The sequence below is a fragment of the Carassius gibelio genome, chromosome B6 (genome assembly GCF_023724105.1).
Source record: "Carassius gibelio isolate Cgi1373 ecotype wild population from Czech Republic chromosome B6, carGib1.2-hapl.c, whole genome shotgun sequence".
NCBI lineage: Eukaryota > Metazoa > Chordata > Actinopteri > Cypriniformes > Cyprinidae > Carassius > Carassius gibelio.
Window position 1 is genome coordinate 9,050,736 of NC_068401.1, and position 26,273 is coordinate 9,077,008.

The 26,273-nt window shown below is 36.7% G+C and overlaps 6 protein-coding genes across 7 annotated transcripts; 5 read left to right on the plus strand and 1 right to left on the minus strand.

Moving 5' to 3' along the window:
• Window positions 1-66: 66 nt before the first annotated feature.
• Window positions 67-5,573, plus strand: crbn (cereblon). Its single transcript, XM_052558796.1, has 11 exons — window positions 67-232; window positions 1,216-1,325; window positions 1,514-1,716; window positions 1,887-2,045; window positions 2,179-2,335; window positions 2,487-2,549; window positions 2,783-2,867; window positions 2,948-3,063; window positions 3,162-3,226; window positions 4,086-4,217; window positions 4,299-5,573. Exons 1-11 carry the CDS (start codon window positions 160-162, stop codon window positions 4,474-4,476), a joined length of 1,341 nt encoding a protein of 446 aa, XP_052414756.1. The 5' UTR covers window positions 67-159; the 3' UTR covers window positions 4,477-5,573.
• A 746-nt stretch (window positions 5,574-6,319) lies between these two features.
• Window positions 6,320-8,027, plus strand: vhl (von Hippel-Lindau tumor suppressor). Its single transcript, XM_052558811.1, has 3 exons — window positions 6,320-6,722; window positions 7,255-7,377; window positions 7,493-8,027. Exons 1-3 carry the CDS (start codon window positions 6,527-6,529, stop codon window positions 7,684-7,686), a joined length of 513 nt encoding a protein of 170 aa, XP_052414771.1. The 5' UTR covers window positions 6,320-6,526; the 3' UTR covers window positions 7,687-8,027.
• A 501-nt stretch (window positions 8,028-8,528) lies between these two features.
• tatdn2 (TatD DNase domain containing 2) lies at window positions 8,529-13,686 on the plus strand. 2 transcript variants are annotated; one of them, XM_052558784.1, is made up of 7 exons: window positions 8,529-8,688; window positions 9,255-9,559; window positions 9,653-10,000; window positions 11,162-12,148; window positions 12,239-12,366; window positions 12,767-12,950; window positions 13,058-13,686. In XM_052558784.1, the coding sequence occupies exons 2-7, from the start codon at window positions 9,266-9,268 to the stop codon at window positions 13,196-13,198; spliced, it is 2,082 nt and encodes a 693-aa protein (XP_052414744.1). In that variant the 5' UTR covers window positions 8,529-8,688; window positions 9,255-9,265; the 3' UTR covers window positions 13,199-13,686. The 2 variants fall into 2 exon arrangements, with proteins under 2 accessions (XP_052414744.1, XP_052414743.1); XM_052558783.1 differs by lacking the exon at window positions 8,529-8,688 and adding an exon at window positions 8,912-8,931.
• Window positions 13,687-13,784: 98 nt separating this feature from the next.
• ghrl (ghrelin/obestatin prepropeptide) lies at window positions 13,785-14,894 on the minus strand. The gene is made up of 4 exons (XM_052558816.1): window positions 14,622-14,894; window positions 14,413-14,493; window positions 14,205-14,313; window positions 13,785-13,937 (listed from the first exon to the last, which is right to left on the minus strand). Exons 1-4 carry the CDS (start codon window positions 14,733-14,735, stop codon window positions 13,930-13,932), a joined length of 312 nt encoding a protein of 103 aa, XP_052414776.1. The 5' UTR covers window positions 14,736-14,894; the 3' UTR covers window positions 13,785-13,929.
• Window positions 14,895-15,646: 752 nt separating this feature from the next.
• On the plus strand, window positions 15,647-19,209 carry ccdc174 (coiled-coil domain containing 174). The gene is made up of 11 exons (XM_052558795.1): window positions 15,647-15,790; window positions 15,981-16,085; window positions 16,174-16,274; window positions 16,935-16,993; window positions 17,115-17,277; window positions 17,369-17,464; window positions 17,560-17,696; window positions 17,826-17,920; window positions 18,237-18,366; window positions 18,485-18,640; window positions 18,742-19,209. The coding sequence occupies exons 1-11, from the start codon at window positions 15,749-15,751 to the stop codon at window positions 19,047-19,049; spliced, it is 1,392 nt and encodes a 463-aa protein (XP_052414755.1). The 5' UTR covers window positions 15,647-15,748; the 3' UTR covers window positions 19,050-19,209.
• A 347-nt stretch (window positions 19,210-19,556) lies between these two features.
• Window positions 19,557-23,707, plus strand: si:dkey-28n18.9 (sorting nexin-5). The gene is made up of 15 exons (XM_052558798.1): window positions 19,557-19,746; window positions 19,849-19,876; window positions 20,294-20,401; window positions 20,488-20,595; window positions 20,704-20,773; window positions 20,924-21,051; window positions 21,332-21,415; window positions 21,558-21,632; window positions 21,726-21,756; window positions 21,832-21,916; window positions 22,057-22,096; window positions 22,200-22,286; window positions 22,833-22,922; window positions 23,018-23,083; window positions 23,274-23,707. Exons 2-15 carry the CDS (start codon window positions 19,874-19,876, stop codon window positions 23,415-23,417), a joined length of 1,119 nt encoding a protein of 372 aa, XP_052414758.1. The 5' UTR covers window positions 19,557-19,746; window positions 19,849-19,873; the 3' UTR covers window positions 23,418-23,707.
• Window positions 23,708-26,273: the final 2,566 nt, after the last annotated feature.

Below are 26,273 nucleotides of genomic sequence, written 5' to 3' on the forward strand. Positions count from 1 at the left end.
TATTTTTAGTGAACTGATTCAAAAGATTCGATTCAATAGAATGAGTCAAATTCACTGGAGCTCTGACATCCACTCACGTGAGGGCGCTGTGTGTGCTTCCCCACATATCTCTTCACGATAGTGCTGCGCTTGTTGAGAGCGGATTGTAAACACACGGTTATGGCTGCAGAGAGGGGTGGAGGCGACAACAACCTCAACGACGAAATGGGCAACCAATTACAACTCCTGCCAGGTACGTATGCCTGCCAGTTTCCTAATAAACACGGAGTATATAGTAGTATCAAAATCATGCCATCTTCATGTCCTGCTCAGAACATGCAGGGAGATCTTTACTGACAGATCCAGATCCTGGCAGCTGACAAGGGGGCTTCTCTGCAATCTTCAGGTGTCTGCGTACACCTGTTATGTAAAACACTTAATTAATAACGATATTCTGCGACACGTTTCGTTTCTGTAGCCTTAATAGCTGCAACAATATTGTTGAGTGAAGCGTGCACGCATTTTGTTCTTTCATTGTATTGTCAACAGACATTCGTTATTATAATCATTGTGTTATTTATCCAGATGAGATATTTGCTTGCACTTTGCTTATTAATGGCTTTATGCATGCCTGGTTGTCCTCAAATGACTCTGTATGGTTAAAATCGAAAGCAAATTGAAACAGGTTGTGAATGTAAATGTAGATGTAGTTGACAAAGTGAAAGTGAATACTAAAAGAGAATACAGTGAAATAATAAGTCAAGTGAAGTAACCTTTATTTTTCTAGTGTTAAATTTAAACAATAGAGATCGATTCACAGCAGCTTCATAGTATTAAAAAGTAATTCAATTCAGTTAAATGCCAATGTCGATGTTGCAAAATTCATGAATTATGAACAAATCTGACCCAGCTATAACACAGAAGTCAACTGTGACATTATTCAGCTCAATTCAGTTGAAATTTTGTTGTCATCCAATAGTGTCAGTGCTGTCAAATCGATAATATATTATTGAGTATTAAGTGTCTGTTAGACCCCAGTTAATCAAGTCAGAGGCGAGGATGGAAAGGAACCCAAACTCCATGAGGTGACAGAAATGGAGGGAATAAAACCTTGTTAGAAACTGGAGTCAGTTTGGGGGACCAGTTCTCTTCTGTCCCCAATGAATAAACACGATGTGATGTTGATTGGGATAAGTGAGATTATATTCTAGCTCTAATCTTTCTGTCTTTCTACAGAAAATGAAGAAGAAGAAGAGGATGACATGGAGACTGAGGATCGAGATGGTGAGGATGCAGAAAAGCCAAGTATTATAAACTTTGACACCAGTCTGCCAACTTCACACGCTGTGAGTGTCATCTGTCAACAGTACATTTAAACTAGTGTTGTCAAACGATTAAGCACAATTAATTGCATCAAAGATAAAAGTTTTTGTTTCCATAATGTATGTGTGTGTACTGTGTGTATGTTTAAAACCATTTTAAGTATATAGCACCTTATTGATTCAGTCAGGTTTGTTGTGTGTATGTTGTGAAGTATCTGGGCTCCGACATGGAGGAGTTTCACGGCCGTACCCTGCATGATGAGGACAGTGTGCAGAATCTGCCAGTTCTTCCCCAAGTCACACTCATTCTGATCCCAGGCCAGACGCTACCCTTGCAGCTTTTCCGGCCACAGGAGGTCAGCATGTTCCGCAACCTCATAAGCCAAGACCGCACGTTTGCAGTGCTTGCATACAGGTATTAACAGTCCCAAGATGCAGAATAATAACTGCTCCACATTAATGATCACTTACCTTTGATTCTTCTTCGAGAACACTGCAGGTTGCAGTGGAGGGGTTGCAGGTGTATTTATATTTCTTACATTTGTACATGCACTTTGTAGTTTGACGTGTTTCTATCTCTCCCAGTCCTGATGCGAGTGGAGTGGAGATAAAAGCGGAGTTTGGGACGACTGCAGAGATCTATGCTTTTCGTGAAGAACAGGAGTACGGCATAGAGACAGTGAAGATCAAAGCTGTTGGACGGCAGCGCTTCAGAGTGCATGAAATACGCACACAAGCAGATGGGTAGGGCTATATAAATGCTTTCGCTACAATGTGCTGTCCACAAAATGTACTGCAGTAATAAACCACCTTGCTAATCTTCAGGAATGAAATGTGAAAGAGACACTGCCATACATGCACATTTTTGTTTTCGCAGGATTCGTCAGGCAAAAGTACAGATTTTACCTGAGAAGATTCTGCCAGACCCTTTATGTGCACTGCAGTTCCTGCCCCGCTTACACACACCCACACCACAGATCAAACACTCACAAACACCACCACCGCAGGACCGGTGCATCCAGATCTGTAGACAGGTAACTGATGGACATCATTTGTTTTTATTAAAGAACACACAGTTCTTAAACATTCTGGAATCAGTTTTTTTTTCTTTTTTTAAGTCACCCTTGTAAGTCATAAGTAACATAATTTTTTCTTCATATAATATGCTCTTATTTTCTTTTACAGAAGAAGATTCGTTGTGCTAGTATGACCTCATGGCCTCCTTGGGTGTATGCCTTATATGACTCTGTGAGATTTATCTCTCTTTATTAATTTTATTATATTATACATTTTACTTTATCCATTTTTCAAATGCTCATTTTGCATAGTAAGCCTTAAAGGTGTGATTAATTTCCCTTAGAAATGAACAGTGCTTTTGACAAATGTTCTAAAGACATACATTTAAAAAAAAAAAACATCAGCATTTTTATAATGTGAGTTACAACATTTTAGCACTGATGCTTGTGTGTGTGCTTCTCTAGAAAACTCTCATGAGCAGAGTAAAGAGACAGCTCCATGAATGGGATGAAAACCTCAAAGACGAGTCCCTGCCTACGAATCCCACAGGTACACACTGGGTTCAGGCACACAGATGCTCTCAAGCTCACACACACAGTCCAGTAGTTATAGTGTCTCTCTCCCTGCAGATTTCTCATACAGGGTGGCCGCGTGTCTGCCAATAGATGATGCTCTGCGACTGCAGCTGCTGAAGATTGGCAGTGCCATCCAGAGACTGCGTTGTGAGTTGGACATCATGGACAGGGTGTGTTTATGTTTGGTTGTCTCTGTCTATAAATGTTTATGTAAGTCTCTCATTTTGTCCAGTAACAATATGCATTGCAATATTATGTTTCCTTACAGTGCACCTCTCTCTGCTGTAAACAGTGCCAGGATACAGAGATAACAAGCAAGAATGAGATCTTCAGGTACAGACAATAACTTTAAAAACACTGAGAATTTAGTCACACTCAAAATATTACAAGAACAGTTCACCCAAACATGCTAATTCTGTTATCGTGTACACAAGCCTGTATGAGTTTATATCTTCTGCTGAGCACAGAGTGAGATGTTATGAAGAATGTGGGTAACCAAACAGTTGTTGGTCTTCGTTAACTTCAATAGTATGGAAAAAATATCATGGAAGTCAATGGGGACTCACATTCTTCAATATATCTTCTTTTGTGTTCGCCACAATAACTCTATTGAGGGTGAGTAAATAATGAAAATAAATTCATTTTTGTGTGATCACAAGTGGATGGTGATTCAAGGCACCAAAGTGTGTCAAGCGTCAACAGGAAATAAAAATTCACCCAGTCTTATTTTCTAAATGCATGTTGTTGATCCTATTGTGATCAATTAATTCATGCATAAAAACATTTTTACCTCAATTCTATACACTAACAGACTTTCTTATAATCAACTACAAGCTTAATCAACAGCTGATGGATAGAACCCAAGTCCTCACCCTACACTTTTTCTTCCTCGATAATCCATTTTACTCTAATATACCTCACAATGTGGAAAAAAAAGTGTCTGTTGCTACTTCCATTTCCAAGTCTTCTGAAACCATATGATAGCTTTATTTCAGAAAAAGAACAAAGTTTACGTCATTAAGTCATCATATACCTTTATTGTAACTCTCAGATTTGACAATTATGGTGAACTGGGGGGTTTAAGTGTATGAATCCTGAGTAAATGATGAAAGACTTACAATTTTGTGGGTGATCTTTCCTTTTGAGATTTGAAATGAAAACAAATAGTCATTCAACACTCCTCTGTTTTTAGTCTCTCTCTGTATGGGCCAATGGCAGCATATGTGAATCCACATGGCTATGTTCACGAGACGCTTACAGTCTACAAGGCCAACAACCTCAACCTGATTGGACGACCTTCCACACTACATAGTTGGTTTCCAGGGTGAGAGTCAAATCTTTTGTACATTCCAAAATGTATTTTTTATCAATTTTCATGTAATTATGCATTTATTTCTTTGCTTAGGTATGCATGGACAATTGCTCAGTGCAGAACCTGTGGCTCTCATATGGGCTGGAAGTTCTCAGCAGTAAAAAAAGATCTGAGTCCACCTCGGTTCTGGGGTTTGACTCGTTCTGCCCTCTTACCGACAATCCCACAGGGCGAGGAGGGTGTCGAGGGGTCACGCTTGCTGTGCCTGTAATGTGATCTGAGCATTACTTGTGACATTTAACCCTACAGCCCACAAGCATATGCTCCCCCAGGGGTCTCTTCTGTTGACCCCAAATCCTCACCCAGAGAGAGAGAGAAAGTGTGTTTGTGAGTTTATATGTGTAGATGTGTGCATGAACAGGGAGAGGAAAGAAAAGGGGACAGGGTAGCTTAAGATAAAGGAGTAGAAAGAACAGAATGCAAGTTGTTGCCTTCACACACCTTGTGCTGTGTAAATTACAGCCTGATACGTGCAATATCATACCAGATGGGCTCTTTATGATATTACAGTCTGTTGTAATGCACTTAATTTACCGTCTAGCAGTCTTTTCTTCATTATTACTGCCTAGATAACCGTTAAGCAAGATGTCATCTTGATTGGATGTTTATGAGTATTGTGTTAAAATAGGGTCAAATCTCTTAACACCAAAGTGTGATGATCTCATTTAGTCTTACAGAAAGTCTTTTCATGCCCACTTTTAGCAACATAATCAACAATCATGTAGAATACCTCAACCAGTCAAATGCTCTTGGACTTCTTCAAAACAAGATCTAAACTGCTTGAATTAAATAATTCCCCATATGCTATGTCCCATGTGCTTGTGTCCATTTGGCACACAACTCCTGGCTAAAATGGTTAGTTGGTGAATAATAAAGGAAATATCAGGGAGTTACCTTTTATGTTATCTAGACTCAATATCAAGAGCAATTATCAAAGGGTGTTTTGTATTTCTCAGTCTACATGTTTTTTATTTGGATACCATTTCATTGAAAGATGATATGATGTGTATGTCGAGTTGAAAGCCAAAAACTTGTATCCAGGACGGAATTGGTTTGCCGAGAAACTGCAGTCTGCATTGAGAAAATTCCTAAAATATAAAGACTCTGTGCACGCCCATTAAATTGAGTGCAAAATACACAGTTTACACAGAAAATCAGCACACATACACACTCATTCTTCACTAGAAACATAGCTGTAATAAGAAAAAAAAACATGATACACACTGACTTGCATATCTGTAATGTTCAAGAGATTAAATACTGTTCAGTGCTGATAAATTCTCGACAATAAACCGCTTCTGAAATGTTGCATCGTGTTTAATCTTGGTAAATGTTTAATTCTGAAAATGATCTGTTATTATTTAACGGTCATGAGATAAATCTTGTTACAAATATATTGCTCATTTTTAGCTAATGTTAACAAGTGGGATTATTGTAATGTGTTAAAATATTTGTGTAAACACTTAAATAAAAATGATAGTGTATGGATATACTGTGGAAATATCAAGTATTCTAATCCAAACATAGCTATAGTTTGATCACACATTTGTGGACAAACTTGGAAATTTGTACAAAATGGAAAATTATTATTGCAAAATTATTTTTTGTCAGTTACATAAAATCATCCTTCATAAGCTAAAGAACATTCTGTGAAACCGTAACCTTGATATCTTTAATGCTGTGACCATGTCAAAGATTGAAGTCATAGTGAAATTAAAGGTTGAAATCAAACTTTGATGCTTGTTATCTCATAATTAGATTTTGAGACTAGCCTGGATTTCACAGGGAGGGTCAAAATTGTATTAATTTGCTCAAATTTGTTTAAGCTTTTTGCTGAATAATGTGACAGCAGTGAAGCATAATGTTAGAAATGTCTGTTGTTTCATAATTCTTATGCCATTTAAGAGATAGGCAGAGAGAGAGACAGAGACAGAAGTACTGTAGTTTATACTGTAATGTTTTACTGTACTGTTTCATTTCCGACCAAACCGCCAGAGGGAGATGTTGCTACGCAATGACGCAGTTTTCTTCACTGGCTCTCACGTGATCACGCAGTCACAACAAACGACGACAAGCTGTACAGATGAAATGTTGATAGTCACGTACGCGTTACGTTCCCACCGTTCCCCAATGTATTAGGCCGTGGCGCATGAGTTTATGCTATTCAGAAGAGAACTCTAGCGTTTCTAGTTCGTGTATTTATTTGCTTGCAGCGTGGCTGCTATTCGTATCTTTACATTAGTCTCGTTTGGTCTTTGGCGATGCCTCAGGAGTCTGCGGAGGGGCCGCAGGCGCTGCCTCTGGTCCGGTCTCTGGTCAGCCGGACTCCGGCCTGCGTGGTGTTCTGTAACTGCAGTCCGCGCGTCGTGAAGCCCGTCTGGATCAACTTCCTCGGGGAGCCGCAGCCATACGCCGATATTCAGCCGTACACCGGGCGAAAAATGACAACTTATGTGGGTTCGTACAATTATTGTTGAATATTAGAAAAAACTGTCTGAGACGTTTGACTTGTTCTTTGGGAACTTCAGCCTGTTACAACTTTTATGCCAGTAAATGTTCAAAACGACTCAACACAAGTGTTTTACATCAGGCAGACCAAACTGTTCGGGTTTATATCATGAACTAACAAAGTATACTTTGACACATCTGAGTGTTTTCACATAGGTGATTATTAATCTCTAAATTGATTCAAACATTAATGATACCCAAGTGTAAGTGATTCGAACACATTTCAGTTTTAGTTTAATGGTTTTTTGAACCTAATCAAAAATTTCTGACAATATTTCACACTAAACTATACTTTTGGATTTAATTATTTTTAGAGTTTACACCTAACAAAAATGCTGTTTTATATGAGAAGTCACTGATGAGGGTAACAGGTTTGGAACGAGTAATTAATGACAGAATTTTCTCAGTGAACTATCCCTTAAAGAAGTGCAATGATCTGTTTCAACGAAAGTTTCTCATACTGTTTTTCTGATCCTGTCAGGACATCCATGGATGTTTCGGGATGCAGAAACTGACGATCCAATGGTAGTCAACAATAAAGAGATGTATTTGCCAGCTGCCCTTGAAAATGGACAAGTCTCAATTGCCAACATCACATTGCCTGGTAGCCATATTTCTTTCAGACTGATAACCAATTCAGTCATTTTGTAAATTAGCCATATAACTGCGGATGTGAATTTTTTGATCATCTAAAATTGAATTTGATATTTGTTTACCAGTGTTGACCTTGAGAGATCGCTGTCTGCAAGTTGTGAGGCGGTTGGTGCAGAGCGAAGATATCTGTCAGTTGGAGATCGCCCGCTGCCTACAAGATGACCTTGCTCAGAGACCCAGCATTCACGCCGATCTACAACGCATTAGCCAGCGGGTGGAACAGAAGCTACTGGAGAACAGAGGACAGCAAAACAGATGAAAATATGAACATTAACATGAATGAATAAGGGCATATTTACTAAGAAAACCTGTACACCATTACCGCAAATGGACAGTATAGTCTGGCACTGTAAAATACCTGCCAAACCTCAGATCAGGAGGAATATTTTCTTAAGCAAATGGACTCTTCAAACATAGGTATCTGTAGGTTTCACAGACTGCCGAATGCAGATTTTGTGTGACTGTGTTTGTGTGGAAGGCTTTGCAATATTATATTTTCTTATTACAGTTCTCTGTATACTTTTACTCTTGTTTCCGCTACATACTTGGAAAAGTCTTTGTAAATAACAATAATAAAAAAAGTTACCAAATATTTTTAAATATGTCTGTTTGTCCATTCTAATTATGTAAAGCTAATGTATTTTGCATCAAGCCAGCATTTATTAGTAATTAATATGTATTTATATGGTTGCTAATAAATTAGAAGTGCCAAATGCTCTTAATATTGCTTAAATATTGGGAATATATTATTAAAAAAACATTTTAACATAGTTGCAACTTGCCCATTCAGTTGATCAGCAGTTTCTAGTCATGCAAATATGTATAATTTTTGTTGATATGACACACCACCAAATAAGGGGCATCATATATGTCATTTGGCACACAGACACGTGCATGCAAGTGTGTGTTTGTGTATGGGTTTAACCTAATGTTATAATGGAAAGACCAAATCCCCCCCCAAAAAAACAACAAACAAAAAAATTGTTTCTTTACAATTCGACCCTGGTATACACCTGTTAAATAAAGTTAAAATTATAATCGATAACGCACTTGGTAAGCCCTTTCTTATCCCCTCAAAGCATACATACGTGCTAGAAATGTGCACACTCCATACTTAGTCGTCTCTCAAACAAGCGTTCACGTGCATCGCTGTCTAGGCCCAGGGTCCAGTAAAATGTTGAGTGTTGGCAGGAGTGAACGCATTGCTAATCACATACGCACGTGATCTACCTGAACCGTATTCCTTCGTACAGGCCTTAAGGTTTGTAATATTATCTTTGTTGTTGCTTGGAATTGAATCGTGTTTAATAAACACTATTACGCATTTTTAGATAGTTTAACTTACGTTACCGTTTCTGTGTTTGTCGTTATGTGCCCTGACGCTTGGGGTCACAGTTTTAGGCCATACTTGAGGCTTTTGCTAATCATTAGCATCTGTAATTAACTAATAGCTCTTTGAATATTGTTAACATTAATATGTTAACGTGTTTTACACCGCATACAGGTTTATACCTTTTCTTTTTTCATGTATAAAAATAAATACAAGTATAAAAGAGACGCCGATGTGTTTAAATTTTTAGCTTAACGTTAACTTACCTGCAGGGAAATGCCTTAAAAAAAACTTTTTAAACACACGTAAATATTAAATGAATATTACTTTATATTTAACTTAAGTGAGTCTCAAATTTTGTTGTTCTGTTGTTTTTTTCAAAGAACCTGCAAATAAATCCATCTCAAATATGCCTTAAAAAGACTGCACCTGTTTGTATTTCTCATTTTTGATCATTTTTATACTATATGTATACATTTCCTTTTTTTTTTCTTAAGGTCTTAGTAGGATGAACCGCAAAAGGGAAAAGATTAAGTTTACATGGCTGAATAAGGCCAAGGGCTCCCCCAGAAAGCTGATGAAGAACAGTGTGGGTGTGGCACGGCCAACATGCTGGGATGGAGATGATCAGGATGCTGCTATAAGAGAGGCTGGCTCTCCTGGCCTGAACACATCCACTGGTTCAACTGGACTGGGCGACATGGAGAACATGTGTCTCGGCACCCCACGCAGTACACCCAAAGCACGCATAAAACTGACTGGATGCCACAGAGCACTGTTGAGGAAAACCAGTCCTGTTGAGGTAAGTAATAATATAAATTATACATTTGTGCTATGTCTGTATTTAAAAAATGCATATATTTGACTGGACTTGTGGTTTGTGTGTGACATACAGGACACTTTTTCAGGTCAGCAGTCCTCTGTTGGACCTTCACCTCCTTCTGCAGGAAAGAAAAGCAGGAGTCTAGAACAAGGGCAGAAAGTCATTCTCCTCAAAGCGCTGAATGATGCGATGGGGAATGCAGACAAAATGTCATCAGTTAGTGGGCCTAAAAGTCTATCTGCAAAGACAACCCCAGATAAGATTACAAAGGTAGTTGAGGAGAAAAGCACATCTGAGCTTGACTGCTGCTCATTCAGTGAGAAGATTGAACGACTGATCGCGACTACAGATGACAAGCTTCCCCTGCTGGAGTTCATAGACACCGAAGATGATGGGACAGAAATAAAGCTGGACACCAGGGTAATGATTAAGTTTTTTGTTTGTTTGTTTTTTATAAGTTCGATACGTTTGTTCAGCTGCATTGGTATTAAATTGATCAAAAATGTCAGTAAAGACATTTTCACAAAACAAATGATAATTTTAAATAAATGCTTGTTTTTAAATATTATCAACTGTTTTCAACATTTGATAATAAGAAATGTTTCTTGAACACAAAATCGGCATATTAACATGATTTCTGATGGATCATGGGACTCCTCAGGAATAAATTACATTTGAAAATATATTAAAACTGTTATATAAATTGCAATGTTTCACAATATTTCAGTTTTTACAATGTGTATTATCGAATAAATGCTGCCTTGGTGAGCGTAAGAGACTTAAAAAATATTATACCATCCTCAAACTTTTGAACTGTATATGTTCGTGCTTAATAAATGTATTAGACCACCACCCAATGTAAGGTTTGTGCCACAGCTGCCCTTAGCTTACAGTATTGGTGATTAACAAAATCATTTATTTCACCAGTATGTGTAAGCGCTTTAGTCACAGTAGTGTTTCTAATTCTACAATATAATTATTGTTGGGATATGTTGGATTCAAAGATGGATCACAAAAAAAAGTTTAATCCAGGGGTCACCAGACTCGGTCATGGAGTGTGGTGTCCTGCAGAGTTTAACCTTCAACCCTAATTAAAAACACCTGAACCTGCTAATCAAGGTCTTACAAGGTAAACTTGAAACCTCCAGACAGGTGTGTTGAGGCAAGTTGGAGCTAAACTCTGCAGGACACTGGCCCTCCTGGATCAAGTTTGGTGACCCTTGGTTTAATCCAAGACAAGTTTTTGGGACAATTAGAAACTATTTGAAATCCTTTATCAAGAACAAGGGATGGCATAAAATATAAAAAGATGTTTAATTTTTTTAGTTATGTGTATATAAAGATTCTTTAGTTGTTTCAGTTTGTTATTTGTAATAAATAACAATAAAATGTTTTTTTTTTTTTTTATTACGTTTTTGTACAGCTTCCTAATATATTTATATATTCTCTTTAGTATGACAGGTGGTCTAATATGTTTAAGCACTGTATTATAAAAGAAGCTCTATGGAAAGCATGGCTATTTTTGTCCAACTATAAATGTATTTCTAAGAGAATTGCTACTGACTTTGTCTCTATGTACAGAGTGTGATCCTAAAGCGTCCAGAATCGCCGGATTGGTCAGACGTTGAGGACTCGGAGCAGGTTCAGGTTTTCTCACAGGATGAGTCTTTCGAAACAAAGAGGCGACAAACAGCTGAGCTTAAAAAGGAAAGTGGGTTTGTGGACTATAGTGACACTCTTCCAGCTTTGGAACGCTATCCTTACTCTTTATCACCAGCTCTGAAGTCTTCAACATTCCCTCAAGCTCGGTGGGAACCGGAGTCAGAAGTGGATAACAGTTTCCCAACCGTCTCAGCCAGGGGTGTGGAGCTTTTGTCAGAGCATTCCCCTCAGAATACAGCCTCTGAGCTCGAGCCACCCAGGAACTACACGCCTTGTCGGACAGTCAGACAATCCCTCAAATTAAAAGAGACTATCATCAGCGGTTCTCCACTGGACGATGGTTTCCCTGGGCTCAGAACCTTTGCCTCCACTCCATATACACCTGGTTACTGGGATTACTCACATGTTACTACACGCAGGACTTCAGAGTCAAGTATTTATGCATCCTCAGGGATGCTCCTCGCTGGGGACAGTGCCACTCGCAGGATCTCTCTTGGCTCGGAGCCCCTCTGGCTGTCAGATTTGAACTACTCCCAATCAGATTCTGCTGGATTCATTGACACACACTGTCATCTTGACATGCTCTATGGGAAGTTGGGTTTCCGGGGGAGTTTCCAAAAGTTCCGGAGTGTGTATGCGAGTACTTTCCCAAGGGAGTTTAGTGGCTGCATCGCCGACTTCTGCAACCCACGGATCACAGAGAGAGAGGCTATCTGGGAAGGGCTACTAGGAGAGGAGAAAGTGTGGGGAGCTTTTGGTTGCCACCCGCATTTTGCCAAGGAGTATAACCACGCTTCTGAGCAAAGCATCATGGGTGCTATGCGTCACCCTAAGGCCATTGCATTCGGAGAGATCGGTTTGGATTACTCGTATAAGAATTCCACCGACTCGTGGAAGCAGAAAGAGGTATGCCAGACAGGATGATTACTTCCAAATATATTTATATCAAACTAAAATGTATTATTCCTCACAATTGCTTTGTCTTTGTGTGTCAAGGTGTTAGAACGGCAGTTGCAGTTGGCCGTCGCTCTTGGGAAGCCTCTTGTTATACATTGCCGTGATGCTGATGATGATTTGCTGAAAATTATGAAGAAGTGTGTCCCCTGGGATTACAAAATACACAGGTCAGTGCTCCCAAAACAAACTTGCTGGTTTTTGTTTTTAGAAAATAGCACAATATATATATATATATATATATATATATATATATATATATATATATATATATATATATATATATATATATATATATATATATATATATATATATATTATATATTATTTTTTTTTTTTTACTGCTTCAAAACAAGGCTTAACAAGACTACATTTGTTTTCTAAAAGAATACAGTAAAAACAACAATAGTATTGCAAAATATTATTGCAGTTTAACAGTTTTTTATTTTAAAATGTAATTTAATTCTGTAATTTATTACACCATTTTCATGGAAATATTGAGCACAATATTAAGCACGGAAATATACTTGCATACATTTTTAAATACTAACTTGAGTCATTGTGTGTTAGACACTGTTTTACCAACAGTTACTCTGTGATTGAGCCATTCCTAAGTGAATTCTCTAACCTGTGTGTGGGTTTCACTGGACTGGTGACGTACCACAATGCTGCGGAGGCTCGAGATGCTGTGAGGAAAATCCCACTCAACAGAATCCTATTAGAGACGGATGCACCATATTTCCTTCCCAGACAGGTATCAGTGCATCTTACTAGGCGCACATTGTTTGATTCCACATGCATATACTGAATGTGCATGCCTTGACATTCTTTTAAATATACATAATATTCCTCTCTCTGTAGGTTCCTAAGTCCACATGCAGGTTTGCTCATCCTGGTATGGGCATACACACTCTTCGTGAGATTAGTCTGCTGAAGAACGAGAGCCTAACCACAGTACTGCAAACAGTCCGGCAGAACACCAGACATATATACGGCCTGTGATTGGAAACCCCATGTTACTATAGCAACTGAAGTCCTTGCAATCTTAGTCTAGCTGCAATCAGCTTAGTCTTCCATATTTGAATGTACTGAAGTGTGTGCTAATAAGTGTATGAGTATTGAAAACTTAAGTGTTGTAGGGAATTTCAAATCTGTTAAAAATGTTAGTAATGATTAATTTTAATATCTCTTCAGTTTCGTGTTTTAAAATGGTTCTTTGTTCTAAGGGTTCTTTTGTTCTTTTGTATCTGCATGCATTCTTACAAGTTATGTATGCTTGTAAGACATAAGTGACATAAAATGCTGGCTTGTGTCTTCCCTTACATTAGAATAAGTAATTTTTCCTTATGCTATTGTGTGAAAGTTTATGCAAGAATAAAATGTAAAACAGATTGTGAAAACCCACAACAAATAGCTTTTACCAAGCTGTTGGTTTTATATAAAAGTAACTTTTGTCTAAATAAGAAAATTAAATAAATGATCTTGTATGAGTGGGTTTATTAATTAATTTTTTTGTTGTTGAGAATAACAACAATTAATTTCAGACTTTATTAAATGTGAAACAGATGTGATTGAGCAAGGAGAAGAGAAACCAGAGGCAAAAAAGATGGATTTTTTTTTTTTTTTTTATCCTTTATTTTGTCATTGTTTTGGAAGATTATTACATCATTTCTACTTTACAAACATTTTAATGGTTTATAAGGAGCTGAATCTTGTAGAACTTTTAGCTCTTGTCAGAATTCTGAGGAGAGAGAAAAAAAAGAACACCCATTTAATATAATTTTGCAGAAGACAAAATTATGCAGAAAATTATTTAAAGACAACACATTTTTATCTTGAAGAATTATCTGCCAGAAAGCAATTTTAGTTTTCAGGGTTATTTAAGGATCTAAGACACTTTCTGGAAAATGAAACCATTTTCCATAGTGAATATTTAGCTGTTTTATCGCATTCACCATTTTTATAGTTACTTGTGTGGATCTGTTCTTAAAATAAGAGTTTAACTCACCAAGTGGCGAATCGCCAAGAAGATTGACCAGAACCTTCTGCAGAACAGGACCATATTTCTCATACTCCGCTTCGCTCAGAGACACAGACAGTTCGAACGGAGCACTCATCTAAACGAATTGTGAGAACAAATTATGACTTAATTAGTAATTACTGATTGAAATCCTATTCAAAAGTGCATTTGCATTGAGGTTTTTTTTTTTTTTTACCATGAACTGGTCATCCTCTTTAATCACTGGGATCTCTGGCTCTGCAACATCTCTTCTGCCCATCCGGGGTGGCCTTCGACCCTTAAAATTTGACACATTTGATGCCAAACTTTTAGCACTAATTTATGTAATTTTGACATTCTTCATTTTTAAATTGACACATTTGGTTTACTCCAAACATATAACACATCCATCAGACACACACTGACCTGTGGTTTCTGAGCAGGACTGAGGAAGCTGGTGCCACCTTTCACAGACTCAACACACAAGGAAAGAGCACATAAGAGCACAAACATGTGGCTGGCACGACGACGCAGAGGCATCCTGGGAAGTCACCTGGTTTAGTTCTGTTTTACGACAACACTCTGAATGGCTGCACTTTAAAAGTCTCAAATATGTATGCAGAATGCACAGAAATTGTAAAAAGTCAGCACCACCTTCTGTAATGATTCAACTGCTTCAGTAGGTCTGCACACTGAGATCTGCCTCTCACTTTTATAATAGCCTTGGGTTAACAATTAGCATTAAAGTCTACAACTGTAACTGAAAACAAACAGAACTAAAAATCCCTGATTGTTTCTGTAGGTGTGTGAGAGAGATTTCCCTTGGGGTGATATGAATATGATGATAACAGACAAGTAAAGTCATATGGCGGTAAACTGCTGTGTCAATAGCTATTAGTGTTACTAGACCACTGAGCTATTGCCATAGCAGATTTATTTGACTGACCTGGTAATTCCTCTGTAACTGGAACTCATGGCCTATTTGATGCGAACACACTTTTAAGTGGACTCACCTTTGTACGTGGTTGGCAGCATGCGCTTTCAACAACATGGTCATCCTACCAATGTGAAAAACTTATTTCAGGTTTATATTTATGGTTCTGGTTTGTATTTAATTAATTTTGTTTTGATCAATGCATCATAAGGATGCATCAGAGTAGCATTTTATTATTATATTGTATATTATTATTAAATTTAACTAGAAGCTAGTTTTGGTTTTCATTTTTTTTAATAACAAAAAATTTACAACAGTATTACCATGTTTTTATGACATGGTACCAGCATAATTTCTGTACATTTAACTTGGTAGTAACTTGTGGCCATGGCAGTTTAAAGCAACTTGTTGTTAAATTTGTATTTTTTTTATTTACATTATATATATATATATATATATATATATATATATATTTTTTTTTTCTCACTAACAAAAAAGTAAAAACTTGTAGTGTGACCTCCGAGACAGTAGATGGCAGACTGCATTTGTTCTTTACAGAGACACTGTTTTGCTCTCCGAATGTCAGTGTTAGCCTGGTCTACCTAAAAAGCTAGTTAATATGGATAAAAAGAAGAAACCATACAATGTTACTGCGTCATCGGTAAGTAATTCCTATCTTAAAGTGCTCTTTTAAACAAGAGGAATTAGCATTGTAGTTTTGTTAGTGTGTTATAGTTAGCTTAGCATGACAGCTAATAATAAACTTGCATTGTGAGGCTGTTTTTAAACTGGGAAAGATTGCTAGATCCTTTTACATCTCTTAACTAACATCTACTTTATTTACATTTCAGCTGGTTGATTTGAAAGCGGAATTATATCGGAAACAGGAACAATTTAAGCACGACCGACTTGGCCAAGATGCAGGAGCCGCACAGAAGGCTAAAACAAATATTAAAGTAAGACAAGGGCATACAGCTAGATTTGATCACTGAATGATTACATAAAACGCCTGTTGTGTTTGATTATGTGTGTATGTGCTCATAGAAGCCCAGTATCTGGAGCAAACAGAATGAAGGAGTCAGTGCACGAGCTCAGAGGGACGTTCAGCAAACTGCAGAGGAAGAAAACACACTCGATAAGTCCAGGTAAACGGGTACTACATTACTCTGTTTCTTTATATCCTCTTCATTAATTACAATTCTTTGGTCTAAAAGTAAAATGTATTAATGTGGGTATATAACCCAATAAAACGAAATATCAATGCAGGTAATCCCAAAACTGGGTATTCTGTGAAAATTTAAGCATGTTTGCAGAAGACACTTTGTTTAATAGTTTTGGTAAAATAATATTCTATAACAACCTGTTTCCTTAATATTTTCATAAATGATTTTATTTGATGCAGACTGTCTGACATTCACATATTGGAAAAACAAGAACTCATACTAATGAGGACAGATTATGAAACTTTTTATTTGTGATCTAAATACTTTTTATTAATGTGATTATAATAATTGGAAACCCTTTACTGTTTTGAGTGCTGATATATGATGTAATGACGGTAATGTAACTCTAATATATAATAGAATATAATGATGAAATGATGACAATTTTTTTTTATAAAATATTGTTTGGAATATATTTACTATACACAGAGTATAAATTGTTAAGATGATGTTAAAAATATAATGATGTTAACAGAGAATTAATTATTCAGGTACATCTGAGCATACTATAAAGCTCATTCATTGTTCAAATTGTGTAATATAATCATATTAATGTCTGTGTTGATTTTTTTTTTTTTGCAGGCAAAAATTGGAGGAAAAGGCACGTCTTTATGAACAGATGACAAAAGGAGATTTCCCAGGTATATGCTTGCTGGCATTCCTACATGCAAAGCATTCCCTTCTTGAAACAAATTTTCCTCTGCTTTGTGTAACAGAAAATGAACTGGTATTGAAGTAGACTGCATTTCTTTTAATCTTTAGATGAGGAGACTGAAAGTCTTTATCTAGTGGACTTCACCCAAAAGATCATCAACCAGAGGAATGAACCACAGACACGCACTGCAAGTGTAGCAGGGGACAGAGATGGAGAGGACTCTGATGTGAACATCCCTGTTCCACCCCCACAGGACGCAAATGAAGAATGGTACCATGTGTTTATAAATGTGTCTTGAACTGGATGAAGAGGCAGTATGATTTGAACTCAGCTGTCGGTTTCTTGCTCTCTTTTGTTTAAGGGTGGACTATGTTGATGCATTAGGACGCTCTCGAAGATGTCTGAGGAAAGACCTACCAGATTTTCAGAAAATGGACCAAGAACTCCAGAGCAAGAGGTAAATTTATTGTTCTTACCTTTACCTGCTTTTTTTGTTTGTAACAAATTGGTATTGTTCCTGCTTATTCAGTATCTTTTTTTTATTGTGTGCAGGGTGACAGGTGCTGACAGGACACTGTTATCTGATGACATGAGGAGAGAAATGCAGAGAGAGCAGTGGGAGAGAGAGGAAGAAGAGCAGATGAAGAAACCTGTTGGACCCATTCACTATGAAAATATCAAAGAACAAGGTGATGGAGAGGACTGGTCTTTACACGCACTGCAATCTGTCTTTTGTATAGGAAAAGTGCTTTTGTGTGAGTGTTGAGTTACATCTTCACAGTGTCTGATATGGATTTTTTTTTTTGTGTCTGTTTCAGAGGCCAGAGAGCTGGGTGTTGGGTATTTTGCTTTTGCCCAGGACGAGGAGCAACGAAGAAAACAGAGAGAAACTCTAGACATGCTGAGAGACCAGGTCAGATCAAATGAATTAAATGAGTTTTCTAAATTAGATTGAGCTGCCTAGCTAGAGCGCATTTTAAGGTGTCATTGATAAGTGTGCTTAGCAAAGACTTCAAATAGCCCATCCAGTATCCAATAAATGTTCAATATCAGCTGATAGACAGCTAATCTGACCAGTAAATCATCATTTTTATTTATTGTATATTTTAAATCAATATTTGTTCATTTCAGCTAGGTTGCTGTCTATATATGAGCTCACTATATCCTTAGCTTCTCTACTACTAGCTAAAGTCTAAATCAGCTTTTTACAATTCTCTTTCTTTCTGCAGACCACAGATCAGCGCCACAAACGTGAGCAGCTGAAGGAGAAGAGGAAAGCTCAGCTCGAAGCTCGACTCGCTAAAGTGAGGATGAGGAGGATGAAGAAAAGCAAGCTGGAGCCAGGAGATGAAGAAGAGGGTGTGTTGCTGTATATTAGTTATTTAATGAATAGTTATTAATGTGTATCTTTGTTTTAGTGATGAATTGTTAGGGTATATGTGGTTGTTTTTGGATAATGTCTAATGTTCTGTTGTAGCTGCTGTTGGTGATGCTGGGAATGATGAAGAGGATGAAGGAGGTTTGGTTGGACCTCCAGCCCCTTCAACAGTGCGGAAAGTGGAAGTAGAGATTCAAGAGAGAAAAGACACCAAACCTGGCGTTCCACACGTAAGAGAGTGGGACAGAGGCAAAGGTACATAATCATGCACAGCCATATTCTTTTCTTCCTCTTAATTGGCTCTAGTGTTTACATTTGCTTTTTTGAAGATGCACAAGGTTTGTTTCCTTTTCCAGAGTTCTCCTGGGGTCAATGGACCAGTCGTCGTCGAGATGAGCGAGACACAGAGTTTGCTCCTCCTTCTGCTTATTACGCAGATGACACAAGATCCAATCACAATAGAGCCACAGACAAATGGCAGAGCAAAGGAAAACTTCCCTTCAAGTGGTCTGAATCCCAAAAATCTACAGGAGATGACACTGAGAGCATGTCTACCTCTAGTCAGCCTTCTGACATACCCACATATGCACAACCTTCTCAAGCACAAACTGCTCCAACACAGAGTCTGGATGAACTGTTATCTTACTACAAACACTCCACGTAAAAGTACAAGTCTGAAAATCACTGCAATCTGTTGGACTTGACAAGCTGCATCAGTTAGTCTGGATGCATGTCAGTCTTCAGCAGCAGTGGCAGTGAAACTTTGTACTAAAATGTAACTGAATTGCAACTTTAAAATAAAGAATGACAAGATTTTTGTTTGATTTTATCCCATCGCTATTCTTAACCATAATTATTAAATTTTTGCCATCAGTTTTTCAGCTTGTGAAGACAGAAGTCACTCTTGTCCATAAAATTGATGTTATATCATAAACATCATAGATGATTTAACATATGCTGAGTATTTGTCGTTTTTCTGTTCTAATGAAGTGTATCATTGTGTTTGTCACTGCCTTTTTTTGTTAAATTATTTAAAACCAGGCAACATGTTATGAACACTGGGCAAAGTTTATGAGTTGCACCTGACTGCAGTGTAACTCTGCTTAGTTACTCAGTAGCTTTTAATGAGTTGCTTTACAAGTTACTTTGTTCACATGTAATGTGTGAGTTTATTCCAGATGTCATTTGAAAGAGGACGTTAAAAAGCTATATTCTATAAAATTTCACATAGGTCCAAATTGCAGGACTAGAGTGACCTTTGATCCGAAGGATATCCTGTCTCAGCAGGAATGTACGTGTGAGCATTTTGTATCGACCAGAGAGAAAGCAAGGAAGGAAGGGAAATAGAGTAGAAAACTGAGGTGAAGAAGAGAGAAGACAATAAAATGGTTCATATGGTGTACTGAGAGACCGATCTACTTTTAGTTTTATCTCATATCTCTGTTTTTCCCTCCCTTTTGAAGATTCAACCAGTTGAATGAAAGGAAGATGGTAAGTAACTATTTCTGGTTGTGATTATCACATGACTAACATGCAGTTCAGCCATCTGCTGATCGGAGGCAGAGTTACATTTGTTAATATTAAATTATGCTTTAGATATCATGAAATGTAGTTTTACAGCATTGGTCATTTACATTAGAAAAACAATATTTTCGAATGTATGATCAGTTAAAAATATGCTATTAATCATTGTTAATTAATGTTAGTTCATAATGCAATGCTCTTAGTAAATGACTAAAACTGTAAAAACAAATATTTAATTATAATTATTATTATTATTACCTCAAGAGATATAAGCTCTATTATATTGCTCAACACAAATTTGCTAATTAAAATTACCATGAGTGATTATATTTCACATAATTTGTTAGTACTGTGTTAATGAACATGACTGTGTGAGTGTTTTAGGAAGGTTCAAGTGCAGAAGCAGCACTAAGTGTCAGTGCAAACAGCATCAGAATCACTGATGTGACTCAGGATGGAGATGTTTTGACATTTGCTATCGCGTCCCAGAAAGTAAGATGCCTGGTAAATGCTTAAAACATGTTGTAGTTTTACGCTGAATTGAACATTAAAATATCATTACAATCACTTTCCCTCAGTTGAACAGCAGTGCCGGGGTGTGTGTTTTTCGAATGTATGAGGACTTTGACTGGCTTCAACAGAGTCTATTCTCAGAAGAAAATCTTCCCGGACTTCAGGGAATTATAGTGAGTGAATTCTCTAAAACTCACAATTAACATATTTGCTTATTAATTTTGAAAAGTATCATATGTATGAATGAGAAAGACACTCAAATGAGATGATTATGCCCACAGTTTCCTCCTTTGCCCTCTAAAGCACTTCCATCTCAGTCAAATACCCAAACCAAGGCACTCAAACAACTTGGTATGTATGATTTGTATATGCATAGGCATAATGCATAATGTTAGTAAACTAGTTTGTAAGTTTTTTGTTGTTGTTGCGTAGGTGCCACATGTTTTCATGTTTTGTTTCTTATGCAATGCATTTTATCCATTTTTCTGTATATGTGTTCAGGGTTCCTGGCTCTAGGACAGGATTGGCAGAGTTATTGTAAGGCTTTGGAGTTTTATCTCCAGCAGGTGGCAGCACACCCAACTCTCTGCAAGTGCAAAGCACTGGACAGCTTTCTTATTAACTCTGAGGTTTGCTATAAACACACAGCATTACATGTTCTGTATGTGTTCACTCTGAGGGGGAAAAAAGGTCACTTTGATGGTACTCTTTCAAAAGGTACCAATACCAAATTGGAACTACGATTTTAACTGGATTTTCCATCATGGAAAACAGCTTTGTTAGAAAAGACTTATGTTTATACTGTTTGATCATTTTTTCAATGTCACCACTTTGATCAGTTATGAAGGACAGGTGATAAAATCTTTGCTGATAATCTTACTTTTGTCATTGCATGTATGTTTTGACTAGTCTCCTGGAAAACAGCGAGGCAGGAAAGGAATCTTTAACCGTCTCAGCCAGGCTGTGGAGGAGATGAGGAAGGAAAGTCATAAGGTATTGGTGTGTGAGTTTGGCTTTACACCTCTGGGAAAAGTCCTTTGACCAAACACAGCACTGTGTGGTGACATTAGGAAATTTGAATGTACAAACATCGTAGATCTAATTTATATCACACATGTAATTTAATAATCCCCAGGACGTGGACAACTTCTTTCAGAATGAGAGAAACAAAAACACTAATCTTGCCGCTTCATCAAAGGTTGCCACAGAGGTACACTATTTAAGCTGAATTATTTCTTGAAGTTTTTATTTGGCCAGTGGACTCATATAATTCAATTGCAATTTTGTGTTCTCCTCTCAACAGAAATTACTCGATGTTGTGATGACAGAGCAAAGTAAGTATTTGCAAGAAGTTTATTTGTATGTTTTACGAATAGATACATACCACTGTGTGTTTGCATGTTTTACAGAGCTTGCTGTGGCCTGTGGACATTTCGCCACATCTCTTCATCTTTGTGTGAATCAGGATGATGCAGCTGCTGTAGCTTTCTCCAAGTTAGAATTTGCTAAATTATATCACTGTTAATGTCTGCATTAATGTCCACACATTGATTATAGAGAGACTGTGTGAGAGAAATGCATGTTTATGTGTTATAAGAGGATAATCAGTTTATTCAGATGTTGTGTTTCTTTAGGGTTTGTTTGAAACTATCAGATGTTATTGAGGCAGTAAAGGTAAGACTGCTTTACAACTATTAAAGGGTTCTTAGTCATTCCTCTGTTTATCTACAATTGTTAAATGTAAATAATTGTATATACTTTTTTTCTGTATCTTTAGCGAAACTATGAGAAAGTTGCTAGTAACAATCTGTCTACTCTTGGTTTGGGTCTGGACCTGGAGTCCCGCTACCAAGAGTCAGAGAAAGTATGTTTTACTGATTATGTGTATTGTTGCTTGCTTCTATACACAACATTTCATACAGAGTAATTTACCCTTTAGTTTAGATACACTAGTACCAATTTATTTGTCTTTTCTTGCTCTTCCGAAATAGTTTTGTTCTGTAACAAAAAGGAATTCATTTGAATGATTTGATTTTGAATCAATCAGTATGACAGATAAAAACAGTCACTTGTCACCACTATCTGTGACAGAAAGAGTTCTTAAAAATACATTCACAGACCAGCGTTATTGTTAATATCTTATATTTGTTTCAATTTTCATATTTCATTTTAATGTTAAAATGTTATTTTTAGTACATGAAGTTGAACTAAATGTAAAAGAGAAACGTTGCCTTGGCGTAGAATATGTTTTGTTTTAGTTTCTTTTATTTCAGTTAATGTTTCAAGTAATGAAAATGTTTTCATGGTTTTAGGTTTAGTTAGTCACATGCTCTGTCTGAATCTTGCAAACACAGATCTCAGAGTACTACAGTGAAAATCTCTCTGTGGATTTCTGCTTGTGTTGTTACAGGAAATGCTCTTCAGAAGAACCTGTAAACTGATTGAACTGGAAACAGTTAGGAAGGGTACAGAAAAAGCCAAGGCCAATAAGAGAGAAGTGGTATGTTATTATCTGCATATCTTCCATTCATTCTGTGCACACACACTTCCACACTGAAGTGTTCACCTCGTGTCTTTCTGTTTCTAATACTCCAGATGGAAGCATTTCAAAAAGCAGTTGAGAAAGAGTTCAACCTGATCTCATCTGTGGCTAAACAAGAGGTAAATACTGTGAATGATGTTCATTCAAATGAAGAATATCTGCTAAATGTGTCACCAGAAAAATCTGAAAAACCCTGTGCAATGACTTCTTGATCTGAACATGATCAGAAGTCATGTCACAAGGTCGTCAGTTCTCCACATTGTACATTTACAGAGGATATAGTATAATTGTTGGACTAATGTGTGGCAGATTGAGCGTTTCCATAGCTCCCGTGTGAAGGTGCTGAAGACCTTCCTGATTGGCTGGTGTGAACTACAGCTCAACACAGCGAAGGAGTTCGCTGAACTCTACTCTCAGCATCTGGAAGCTTGTAGAAACATGTACTCAGAATGAATGAAACACACACAATATAGATCAGAACAACAGAGCTGGTAATGTAATCCAACCTTTTCCAAGAAAGCTAAATAAGAAGAAACTTATCGCAAAATGATAAAAGTGCTCTGTAATTTCTGCTTATTCTGAAATCGTTTAAATTACTAGTCCCCTTTCATTTGATTGTACTTAATCTTTTCCAGTCTAATTTGAACACCAATGTAACTTCCAGTTCCACAATCCTAGGTTAGGCTACAGATTCAGAAGTGAACTTTGTCTTGTGTAAGCTTGCAATAAAGCTATAAAACCCATGACTGTTTCTAATGTAGGCTACACACTGCAAACCGCTGAGGTGATGGCTGCACAGAAACAAACATATTTATAGTGAGCTGCTGTTTGTGAAAGTAGTCATCATCATGAGCACATTAGAGTTTAATGAAGTCAGAATAGTCTAACATACAAAATCACTGAAAATCTATTAGATTTTCGGATAGGTTTTCTATAGGTTATCTATTGAAAGGTTCAAAAATCTTGACAAATATGAAAATAACAATAACAAAATACAAAATAATAATTATATATATATAATTATATATATTGATTCCCCGGGAACACATGATATGTAAAGATTATATATTTATAATAAAACATTTTTATATATAAATTAATAATATAGGAATCAACATTGGTAAAAGTAAAATACAGGGAAAACATTAAATACAGAAGACAACATATCTTAAAATGCTTAAACAAGAAGAAAATATAAATAGCAAGCAAAATAAAATACAAAAAACGTAATAATTTTCAGAAATTTCTTGATTACAATTGATCATGTAATTACAATTCATAAATTATTTTATATTGATTTAAGATTACAAAACACTAATCAGGTCAAAAGAGAGAAGCAATAAAATATTAAGCTCACTCAGTATCTTTACTTCCACTGTCCTCTTATGACTACACTGTAAATAAATATTTTTTATGATGTAAATGATACAGATCGCTGGAGTACGTTTGACAGGAAAATACTATTTCCGTTTCGCTACTTTAAAACTGAAATAGTCTAACTGTTTATGAAATTTACCAGCGATTTATAAATGTGCAAGTTGCTTTTACATCAAATATTTGGAAAGCATTTCTTCTGCTTCTACAAGAGAGGAGCAGGTTCTCCCTTTTGCAAGATTTATTTTATCCAATTTACAGCAGGTGATGCTCTTCTGAAGGGTTTCTGGAGGGAACCGTAATACATCATCAAAATGAAATGCTAGGCTAACATGATCCCATACATAATAACGATCAAGCACAAGTTCAGCCGTAGCTATTCGGTCTTCTGTATTTAGTACCAGTTTAAAATTGATGGCATCACCAATGGCTTGTGCTTTCCAGACAATTTGATTTCCCTCATAATCTACAAATGAGCTTTTTTCAATCTTTGGGAAATTCTCAAAGCTCTCATTGTCTTTAGGGCTGTGAACGAGAACAACATACATGATCTCCTGCCTGTAAAACACTGTCTTATATTCCCTGAGAACGGGGTCTTGGCCTCTGCACATCTGCTCCTTGTATGTTTCCATAAGTTCTTTCAGGGGGAATGTGAATCGAAAGTTGCCATAGCGTGATTTGTCAATGTGAAATGCAGGTGATATGGTGAATTTGTAGAGGAATGGCTCCTGTCTTTCTTTTTGCTCTTGGGATCTTTTTGGGAACACCTTCTCTAAATAACGCTCCTCAGCTGCTTTTATACTCCCTTCATCAATCTTCAGACTCCACCACGAGAACTTCTCATGAGCCTTGAATCCTCCCGAGGCCATGATTTCCAAAAGATGGTCATTGTTAGTGACATGAGTCACCTCTGAGATGTGAAATTCAATGGGGGTTGGATAGTTTGGGATGTTATTAGTCAAATGATCAAGTATTTTTAGTTCATAGTGTCTTCCCAACCTTTCAAAGTCACGCCGTATTTGCACCACGTTAGTATCATCCTTAAGTGCTATTCTCAGATCTTCTATGCTAATGTGTCCACCATGGCTGACCTCAGGATGCTTGCGATCGTTTATTCCACCATGAAAGGAATACTGGAAATATGAAGATTTAACATCTTTTTTTTTTTTTGTATCAGCTTTAAAAACATTCCCAGATTAACAAATTATTATATTACATACATTTTGGTATTTATGAAAAAGTTCATAAAAAAAAAAAAACACACAACTTTCCAATAGTATGTTATTGTTTATAAATATTCCCATTTAAGATTTTTTATATATCTTTGGAAAACAATTTTTTTTTCTCATCTCAGAACAGTATGTCTGCTGTGCGTCTGCTAACACGGTAACTTTTAAAAAGTTTATATATGTTTTATATGAACATATAAAGCAATTAGCTGTTACCTCTAACCATTTACATTCACCAGGATCTTAATATATGTTTAAACATCTTAACAAATAAAAAAAATGAAAATTCTCTGAAACCATATGATCATAATTTTAACTAGACAAATATATTGTGCATGGATAAAACAAGATATTTTTGATCATAAACTTTTTTTTTACATTTTTTTATAGCATATGAATGATTGAACCCCTCTCTGTGAACACACTGTTTTAGATGTAGTGAGAAGACAATGAGTGCCATACAGTATATTTGATATAATAATGATAAAATTAAATTGAAGGGGATAATTGTGTTAAATGCAATCTATTATTTATCCCCATAACATTTCCAATTGACAATATTTTAGTTTTTAAACCTATTAGCTGTTAATAAGAATCAGTAAACAGTTTGGAAATATGAGTCATATGTTCTTGGACATTATTGTGATTGTACAATAACGCATCAGCATGATACTCATAAAAATGTTTAATTAAAATTCAGTTGACC

Excerpts from the sequence above, each read along its gene's own strand:
- crbn (XM_052558796.1), top strand. The coding sequence starts at position 160 with ATGGCTGCAGAGAGGGGTGGAGGCGACAACAACCTCAACGACGAAATG. Across the intron at positions 2,550-2,782 it reads TGTATGCCTTATATGACTCT|AAAACTCTCATGAGCAGAGT; the intron begins GTGAGATTTATC and ends GTGCTTCTCTAG. Across the intron at positions 3,064-3,161 it reads AGTTGGACATCATGGACAGG|TGCACCTCTCTCTGCTGTAA; the intron begins GTGTGTTTATGT and ends GTTTCCTTACAG.
- si:dkey-28n18.9 (XM_052558798.1), top strand. Across the intron at positions 21,416-21,557 it reads TGAGGAAGGAAAGTCATAAG|GACGTGGACAACTTCTTTCA; the intron begins GTATTGGTGTGT and ends AATAATCCCCAG. Across the intron at positions 21,757-21,831 it reads TGTTGTGATGACAGAGCAAA|AGCTTGCTGTGGCCTGTGGA; the intron begins GTAAGTATTTGC and ends CATGTTTTACAG.
- vhl (XM_052558811.1), top strand. The coding sequence starts at position 6,527 with ATGCCTCAGGAGTCTGCGGAGGGGCCGCAGGCGCTGCCTCTGGTCCGG. Across the intron at positions 6,723-7,254 it reads AAAAATGACAACTTATGTGG|GACATCCATGGATGTTTCGG; the intron begins GTTCGTACAATT and ends TGATCCTGTCAG. Across the intron at positions 7,378-7,492 it reads TGCCAACATCACATTGCCTG|TGTTGACCTTGAGAGATCGC; the intron begins GTAGCCATATTT and ends TTTGTTTACCAG.
- ghrl (XM_052558816.1), bottom strand. The coding sequence starts at position 14,735 with ATGCCTCTGCGTCGTCGTGCCAGCCACATGTTTGTGCTCTTATGTGCT. Across the intron at positions 14,494-14,621 it reads GTCCTGCTCAGAAACCACAG|GGTCGAAGGCCACCCCGGAT; the intron begins GTCAGTGTGTGT and ends TCAAATTTTAAG. Across the intron at positions 14,314-14,412 it reads AAGAGGATGACCAGTTCATG|ATGAGTGCTCCGTTCGAACT; the intron begins GTAAAAAAAAAA and ends CAATTCGTTTAG.
- tatdn2 (XM_052558784.1), top strand. The coding sequence starts at position 9,266 with ATGAACCGCAAAAGGGAAAAGATTAAGTTTACATGGCTGAATAAGGCC. Across the intron at positions 12,149-12,238 it reads ACTCGTGGAAGCAGAAAGAG|GTGTTAGAACGGCAGTTGCA; the intron begins GTATGCCAGACA and ends TTGTGTGTCAAG. Across the intron at positions 12,951-13,057 it reads CATATTTCCTTCCCAGACAG|GTTCCTAAGTCCACATGCAG; the intron begins GTATCAGTGCAT and ends CTCTCTCTGTAG.
- ccdc174 (XM_052558795.1), top strand. The coding sequence starts at position 15,749 with ATGGATAAAAAGAAGAAACCATACAATGTTACTGCGTCATCG. Across the intron at positions 16,086-16,173 it reads AGGCTAAAACAAATATTAAA|AAGCCCAGTATCTGGAGCAA; the intron begins GTAAGACAAGGG and ends ATGTGCTCATAG. Across the intron at positions 16,275-16,934 it reads AACACACTCGATAAGTCCAG|GCAAAAATTGGAGGAAAAGG; the intron begins GTAAACGGGTAC and ends TTTTTTTTGCAG.